At 51.1% G+C, this 9,027-nt stretch overlaps 1 protein-coding gene across 1 annotated transcript; it reads right to left on the minus strand.

Annotated features, from left to right (window-relative positions):
- Window positions 1-1,208: 1,208 nt before the first annotated feature.
- Window positions 1,209-4,672, minus strand: KRT36 (keratin 36). The gene is made up of 7 exons (XM_006155977.1): window positions 4,214-4,672; window positions 3,473-3,555; window positions 3,047-3,203; window positions 2,423-2,584; window positions 2,194-2,319; window positions 1,817-2,037; window positions 1,209-1,404 (listed from the first exon to the last, which is right to left on the minus strand). Exons 1-7 carry the CDS (start codon window positions 4,670-4,672, stop codon window positions 1,209-1,211), a joined length of 1,404 nt encoding a protein of 467 aa, XP_006156039.1.
- Window positions 4,673-9,027: the final 4,355 nt, after the last annotated feature.

Raw genomic sequence — 9,027 nt, forward strand, 5'->3', positions numbered from 1 at the left:
AGAGGCAGAGAAGGGGCTGGGAGGTGAGAAATTGTGAGCTAGTCAGGGCCAGAATAGCTGGGTAATGGCCAAGTTTCTGCCATTTGCTCCTGTGTGATCTGGGGCAATCCACTGCCCTCTCTAGGCTTCTGTTGTCAACTGAAGAATGAGGCCTGGGGACAAAGAAGCCAGCCATGGGGCCCCCAGACTTCTCACATGCCTTGCCTCTGACGAGAGAAGTGTCTGGTCAGAGAAGTATCTGGGGAATGGCAAAATTAAGCCCCATGCCTGGACTTGCACAGCTCAGCCTGTGGAATGAGGGGTATTCAGATCTGCTCCACAGTGAGGTCTGTTTGCCCTCCCCCCAATTCTGTGTTTGAGCATACGCACATACACACACAGACACACACACACACATACACACACGAGACACATACACTGTCCCTGCCATCTTTCCCTTGAGCCCTCTATCTGCCTTGGGACATGGGTTCACCTGGCCCTCTGCTTCCACCTCCCAGCTCCTTTAGCTCCCTCCCTGGTGTTGATTGGCTCAGGTTGGACCCCTGGAGTTTCACTTTCTCTGGGTGGCCCTGAGACCTCAATTCCTGCGCTGTAACCAGTGTCAGGTAACAGGGTGATGGAGCTAGGCAGGGGAGGAGAAGCTGAAGAAAAAGAGGTGGCTACCAGGTCTGGGCAGGACCACCAAGGAGGACTGGCTGGGGAGTCTTGCCTCTTCTCAGGCTGCCCTAAGGTGCTGCCACCCACAGGGCCAACCTGGGGAGCAAGAGCCAGCACCCATCCAAACCAGATCAGTGTCTGTCCTCATTAGCCAGGACCTGAGACATTCCCATCGTTAAATATTTTGAATAATCCTGTGCCACTTCCTACCACTCAGACCCAGAAGACACAGACCTGAATGTAAACCCCACAACTTTACTGCAGGTCTAGCCAAACACCCCCATTGACTATCCATAGGAGAAGCAACAGAATCAGCCAGGGCCGCATTTGCTATGCCAAGAGAACACACTTTATTGGGTAAATTTCCAGGGAAACCTGGTTTTGCATGGCGTAAAGGCAAGGTTAAGTCCAGAAACATAATATGAGAAATATTGGTAGAAAAACCTGCTAAGCAAGGACCCCTTTAGGGAAGGGTGGGATTATTCAGCAGCCAGGAGCCACAGGGTGTCCTCCTTCCTGTGGCCCAGGACCTGATGGGCCAGGCAGGCTGGTCACAGTGGGCGGGGCTGCACGTGCTCCCTGGAGGAGATGACTTTGCCGTCTCTGATCTCCTCAGTGATGGTGCGGATCTGGGTGCTGACCTGAGGACTCGGGGCACAGGGCACAGTAGTGGCACAAGGAGCAGAGGGGACATGCGGAACCCTAATGGCAGGCTTGCATTCCGTGGCACAAGGATGGGCAGGAAGCCTGAGGAAATACAACCATGCAAAGTGCATTAGGCATGGGGACATGGGTTTGAGGCTCGTGTAAAGACATTTAGGGGATCAAGTGAGACTGGCGAGTAGCAACAAATGGCCTCGGACCTTTTCAGTGCCTCCAAAGCAACAGAGAGTGGGAAGATAAGGCTATAGGATAAAAGAGCAGAAATTCCCAACCAAAAAATAAAGCTGGCTGCAGGAGTGCCATATGTGTTGGGTGGGCTTATCCCCTGTGTGTCACCAAGGCCTTGGACTAATGGGTACCTCAAGCAGCTTTGGCTCCATACCCTCCATCTGCGTAATAACCATGTTAGGGACCAACCCCTTCTCATTGGCACTGAGAGTTGAGTCAAGTCCTCATCCGACTCCCCACATGGCCTCAGGGCCCATAGGCCACTCACTTGCAGTCCTCGCTCTCCAGCAGACGGCGGTAGGTGGCGATCTCCGACTCCAGCCGGGCCTTGACATCCAGCAGCACCTGGTACTCCTGGTTCTGCCGCTCCAGGTCACAGCGGATCTCAGCCAGTTGGGCCTCCACATTGGTGATCATGCACTGCATCTGGGCCAACTGGGAGCCGTAGCGGGCCTCTGTCTCAGCCAGGGTGGATTCCAGGGAATTCCGCTGCAACAGAAAGAGGAAGAGCTGCCAGTGAGGAAAGAACCCCACTATCAGACCCCACAGCCCTGGGCATGCAAATAGCTTGTAATTACACCCTGTGACAGCCACATGGTGAGGCTGCTGGCTCAGGGGCCAGTCTTCTGGCCAGGGGCCACTCACCATGTTATGCTGGGCCTGCAGCTCAATCTCCAGGGCATTGACCGTACGTCTCAGTTCAATGATCTCTGTCTGGCAGCACTGTAGCTGTTCTGAGCTGGACACCACCTGTTGGTTCAGCTCCTCAGTCTGAAACACATGGGAGGGAGAGTAGAATCAAACCAAGTGAATCAGCTGCTTGTAAAGGAGCCTCCACCCCAGGAGCTTGTGGCCCTGAGCCCCCCAGTCCCACCTGGGTGTTGAACCAGGCCTCCACATCTCTGCGGTTATTCTCCACCAGGGCCTCATACTGGCATCTCATATCATCCAGAATCTTGTTGAGATCCACTGGCGGAGCAGCATCCACCTCTATATTCAATCGGTCCCCAAGTTGGCAACGGAGCACATTAACTTCCTGCAGAGAAGAGATGAGATGGGTGTGAAAAGGATGGTGAATTGAGGTTCCACTGACCTCCCTCAGTCACCAGCCATGTATCATTAGGCAGGATACTTAACCTCTCTGAGCCTTGGTGTTCTCATGGGCATGTACCTATTCCTCCTGGGAATTTGGAAGAATTGCATGAGATGACAAAAACACCAGGCAAATAGAATTGTTATCAGACACTCTAGCTCAAATGGAGATTTCTAGTCATGGGCAAGAGTGTGGACTCCATGTGACCTTAGACAGATGACCTAACCTCTTTATGCCTCAGTTTTCTCATCTATAAAAGGGAGATAGTAACAGTATCTGCCTGCTGGGATTGTTGTAAGGTGAAATGAAATTTGTATAGTTCCAGGTAGACAGTAAGCCCAAGGGCCAACAGTGGCTCCCTAAGCCAGATGGGAAATGCAAGAGGTCACATGGCACCAGGCTCACCTCCTCATGGTTCTTCTTGAGGCATAGCAGCTCCTCCTTTAGGGACTCCACCTGCATCTCCAGGTCAGCCTTGCACAGGGTCAGCTCATCCAGGATCCTGCGTAGGCCGTTGATGTCGGCCTCCACCAGCTGCCGCAGGGACAGCTCTGTCTCGTACCTGCACACACAGAACCCTGCCAAGTCTGCTGCCAAACAAGCCATTCATGAGCAGGGGCCCCTGCCCCACTGTCCAGCTGCAGTAACTAATTTGGGGCCAGAAGCATGGTGGTCCTTCAGATCGCCCAGGAGGGATCCAGGGCCCCTATCACCTTTCTCATTTATAGCTCCATCTGGCCTTATCCCCCTTTCCCCACCATCAGCTCCCACGCACAGGGGACAGAATCCAGGAGACAGCATAGCAAATCTCCCCTGATTGGGTGTACTCACTTGGTTCGGAAGTCATCAGCAGCCAGCTTGGCATTGTCAATTTGCAGGACCAGCCTTGCATTCTCAGACTTGGTCAGGAGGATCTGGGAAACAAAAGGCTTCCTGTGAGCAGGGAGAGACCCAGCAGTGTGGAGCCAGATGGAAGAAGACAGCCCAGTCCACAGGCCATGATTCCAAATACAACCAGCACCTTCAGTAGTTCCATCCCTGAGCCCAGACCCCAAGTGCAAAAGGAACATCAGCCCCAGGAAGGGCATCACAGGCTTTCAGTGGCCTCAATTCTGGCATCCATCACCTCCAGAATGACATGGTAAGATGTTCTAGGGTGAAACAGGCCTGGATTCAGCTTCCGCACCCAACACTCAACAAGTTGCTGAACCTCTCAGAATTCAATTTCCACATCTGCTGAATCCAGTAACACCCATGTCTCCAAGATGAGAAATAAATAAACCAGAGGATAGGACAGCATCAGGCAGTATCCAATAGGGACACAACACGTGTTTCTTCTCTTCCTGTAGCTGAGACTGCAAGGGAATGTGAGGAATGGCTGGCAACAGAGTACAAGATGGAGACCAGCAGAGAAGACTGAGTGCCCCAGGAAACCAGAGCCCTAGAGACAAAAGCTCACCCTACCAGCAGTAATCCCTAAAAGGTACAATCCCCTCTGGGAAGGCCTTGCAATGAGACAGATTCCTCCAGGAGCTGGGCTGCTCAGCTGGAGAAGGGCCAGGACCCCATTACCTTCTGCTGGAAATCCTCGATGGTCTTGAAATAGGACTGATAGTCTGGGCAGATGTATGGGCTCTGAGACTCATACCACTCACGGATGCGGCACTCCAGCTCTGCGTTCTCCCGCTCCAGCTGGCGCACTTTCTCCAGGTAGTTGGCCAGACGGTCATTCAGGAACTGCATGGTCTCCTTCTCACTGCCATTGAAGGAGCCCTCACAGAACCAGCCCCCATTCCCGACAAAGCCAGAGGAGTGGCTCCCAATGGAGAGGTAGGAGCCAGGCAAGCAGCTCCCAAGGCCAGAGAGGCCCAGCCTGACTGAAGAGACAGACCCTGCAGCACCAGCAAGACTGGGGACCCTGCAGGAGCCCATGGACCGGATGGAGGACACCCGAGAGATGCTTCCTGCTGTGCCACAGAAGCCCTTGACAGACCCAGTGGAGAAGGTCGGAGTGCAAAGCTGGGTGGCCATGATCCTAGCAGAGGAAGGTTCAGTTTAGCAAGGAGCTCAGGTTCTGGTATCTCAAGGCCTATCTGGAGCATTTATATACACTCTCCATGGGGTGTTGGCACGTTACACATCTTTGCTCTTGGGAAAGCCTATTCCTATTCCAGAAAGCAATCTCATTAGAATGTGATTTTTGCTACCCATCCAGAATTTCTTACCTTGTTAAAAAAAAAAAAATGTTGAATTTGATTTGCTAAGTCAGGACTCTCAGCTGTTGTCATTTCCTACCAGGATATGCATTTTATTGCCTCTTCAAAGAGGCTTTGCACCAGATCCCATAAATCAGGAGTGGCCTCACAAATGGCATTTGGTTCCTGCCCTCTCTGCCTGTCTTCCTTGAGGAGCCCAATCTGTTCATTTCTCACCTCCATCTATTACCCCTCATAGCTGGTTACCTGACCACAGGATGGTAAAAAGGGAGCAGAGGAAACTACATTTTGTGGAACATCTATCGTGTGCCAGGTTTGCAGTTATTCCATTTACATGTCTTCCCAATCCTGGGAGGTCCCTGTCAGAGGGCCCAGGCCCATAATGCAGTGGTTAAGTGCTATACATAAAGAGTCAGATCCCACATGGCCAGACAAGGTTCAAATCCTGGCCCCAGCAGTTTGAAAAGTAAGCCAGGCACACAAGCACATGTGCCCCAAACCCTGACAGATGGAGAAAAGAAGGAAAAGGGATTGCAGCATGACTACACCCCATGGGAGAAGGGGTACTTTCTCTCTCTCTCTCCCTCTCTCTCTCTCTCTCTCTCTCTCTCACACACACACACACACACACACACACACACACACACACAAACTCATCGAATAAATAAAGAAACTTTCTAAAAGATCATCACCTGGTACTCCTGTCTACTTCACAAGGAAGATTGAACGGGAACAGAAGTAGTGTCTTGAGAGCCATTGGGTACCACAGAAGTGTTGGTCAAGCTAGGAGGACAGTCTTTGGTGATGGTTTATGGTTGTGGCCATCATGTGAGCACTCGGGAGGGCTTCTGAGGAGGTTTTTCTGTCCACTGGGCACAACATGGTGGCACAGGGGGAAATGCCCCCATACCCGATCTCTCAGTCAGTCCGTGAGCACATCATCATGGAGAATGTGTCTTGCCACCATGTAATCCACATGCTTGGATCCACAGGTGAGTCTGCCAGGCAGTTTCATTTGTGGTCCTCAGCTTTCTGAACCTATAAGGGTAGAGTCAGGATCCCAGGACAGCCCTCTATGACCCTCCTGGTTCCTGAACAGGTCATAAAGATGACCAGTGACAGGCTATTTGGACAGAGAAGAAATTTTTTAAAAGAAAAGCAGCTTAGCTGTAATTGCACAGGTAGTAGGGTGCTAGTGCAAGTTGCTGGAGCCACATGGGAGTCCCAGAAAGAAACACATGGGTGACCTGAACACGCCAGACATGCTCATGTGTGTGCCGGTTCCTGTCTGGCCAGAAGGCTAGATTGTTGAGGTGGGATCTTGGTGTGCTGTCTTTCTCGCTTTCTCTCTCTCAAGAAATAAGTAAACTCTAAAAAGAGAGAAAAACAAGAAAAAGAGAACAAAACCAAATACCATCAGATAATTAAGCAAGCCCAAGAAGGGAGTTAGGACCAAAGATAAACCCAGTCCTTCCACCTGAAAACATGGACTCTCCCAAGGCTTGGGCAACCTGCTCACTCTTCTCCCACACAGACTTGGTTTGCAAGGCTGGCATTTATAGGAGTATTTATGTGCTTCTAGAGTTGCAATGCATCAGCCTCTTAAAACACTTTATAAGCTTCTCTCTGAAATTAGTCAGGAGGATTGGCTGTGGTGAACACACCTCACCCAGTGTGGTGGACACCTCGACAAAATGTCTGAGAGCAGCTGGGGAAGGTCGTACTGGGCGCCCTCTCCATGCAGCCTCCCTGGGAGCCAGAGTAAGGGCCTTAGCCCTCCAAGGCTCCAGCTACCCCATCTTCCCTGCTCTCCTGGCAGGGCCTAGAACTGGACTGTTGTGGTTTCTCAACCCTGACACTGCCGACATGTAGACCAAGTGATTCCTTGTTGTTCGGGGCTATCCTGTGCATTGTGACGTGTTCGGCAGTATCTCTAGACTCTACCAACGGATGCCAATGGCAATCCCCTGTTCCACTCTGACAACCAGAACTATCCACAGATATTGCCAAATATCCTCTGGGGGTGTGGGGGGACAAAAACATCCCCAGCTGAGAACCACTGGACTTCTGGGACAAAAACTGGAGTTCTCACCCGACCTCCTACAAGCACCCTCACTTTGCTTTCCAGAACACCTAGTGTAGAGGCTGACTGTCTCTGTTGGGCCCACTCAGACTAGCCCTTATTTTAGCTAAGCCTCAATTTACCTTCTTTGTGACACAGAGTGCTTGTCCTATAAAATGGACCCCAAAGGCAGCCCTTATTGACCCCTTTGCCCAACTCTTCTCTGTCTGGGGTCTCTGGCTGGGGAGCATCTGACATCAGCATTCTCATTCTCTTTTCTTTTTATCGATCCCCCGGCTATACAGCCCATGCCTGAAGCTGGCTCTAGGTTTCTCCCAGAGCAGTGGGATAAACAGGTGTCTGCTGTTCAGGACATTCCCATCACTCTCACCTATGTATCAGGAGGGCCACTGTGAGCCACAGAGATGTCTCAGGGTGATGGAGACAGATATTTCTGGAGCAGGCGACAAGCTAGACAAAAGAGAAGGGCTTTCAGTCTCCCTCTGTCCCTACCTTTATTTAGATGGTAGAGTGCATGACAGCCTCCTTCCCAGAGGGAAACGTGGAATATTACTGGTGGGAGGAATTCCTCCATCCTCTTCCATCCCAGCAGCCTAGACCATCACAGGGTATAGGGAGGACCATAGGAACAAATTTCCACCTTGTATCAAAGGAGACAACCTAGACCCACCACACTGCTCAACTTCAGGGGAACCACCACCTCCTATGGGAGCCAAGCCTAGGGACCATCCAGCTGGTCAGGTTGAGTAAACCAAGGTTCCCATTCATCAGGACCCTGTTCGGTGGCCATTCTTTCTAATATGAATCAAAAGGAGACCTGAACTCCATGCCCCGTTCTGCCCACCCACTTGGCCTCAGAGCCCCAGTCTGGACCAGGAAGGGCTTGGACAATGACTGCAGTCCTTCTCCAACATCATAGGAGTTGGTGCCCAAGCATATGCTGTGGCACCCAAGAGTTACCTGGGCAAAACCTGTGGCTCATTTACCCTCCCCCCCAGCCCTGTCCCTTCTGCCACTGAGCCACAGAATACAGAGGCATAAAGGAGGTTCGAGCATATGATATGATTGGGTTTTCTTTTCTTTCCAAATACCCATGGGCCCCTGGGTCTCCCTTTGCCACAAGCAGAAGTATGCCATGACAGAACAAGGATGCAGGCTTCTCCTGGTCCTGCCTTGCATAGAAGAATGCCAGCACTAACCCACCAAACCATGTTCTTTCCCCAGGAGGCCCATGCAGAGGTGACACTGGGACACTGAGAAGATATCCCGAGGTGTTCAGGTGGAACACCATCTCTGGTCACCTGAGCTGGAAATTTTGCTTTGCAGGAGTGAAGAAGGGAGCTAGAGAATATAAGGCTGGACAGCAGGAGCAAGGGCCCTGGGCCTGAACTCAGCCAAATCTGGGTTCAAGCTACTCAATCCCTCTGAGCTTCCCTTTCCCAAATAGGTAAATGAAGGTCATAATGCCACAGTCACAGGACTGTGAGAACTAAATCAAAGGTGCTTGGTAAACAGGAAGCACTTCACAGATTCAAGGGCTCCAAATGCTCTTAGAGCCCATAGAAAAGACAGCTGCTCAAACAGGCAGAGGCTGGGCCTGTGTCCAGAGCTGCAGCAGTCCCTTTGGCCAAGATCCTCTTTCTGGCCATTAACACATAGTCTAGAAGCTTCCAAACACCTCTAACCCATCCGTAGACATAGGTGCAGGTTATAGGGTACAGTACTGATAGAATGTTCTGTCTACCATGATCCCAGTTTGGGATAGGGGAAGAGAGGAAGGGAGAGGAAGAGAGATGCCACTGTAAGGACAGACACGGTCCGATTTTTCCCAAGTCCATCTTGGAAGGCCACCAAGTTTAAGATTAATTGCTAATCGATGACTTATTTTTTGATAAAAAAAAAAGTTTATACCCTCAAATGAGCTTCCATTAATAGCTAAGGTTTTCCATAGGTAAATATCTAACATGTCAACCCTGCATGTCCTTCTGCCTGACTCTGAGCGGTCCCTTAGAAGCAGAGGACATAAGACATAGCCTGTCACAATGCACCTAGGGAGGAAATGAGCTCTCCCAACAGAATCTCTCTTT

Source organism: Tupaia chinensis, unplaced genomic scaffold (genome assembly GCF_000334495.1).
Source record: "Tupaia chinensis unplaced genomic scaffold, TupChi_1.0 Scaffold000477_1, whole genome shotgun sequence".
In the NCBI taxonomy this organism is placed as follows: Eukaryota; Metazoa; Chordata; class Mammalia; order Scandentia; family Tupaiidae; genus Tupaia; species Tupaia belangeri.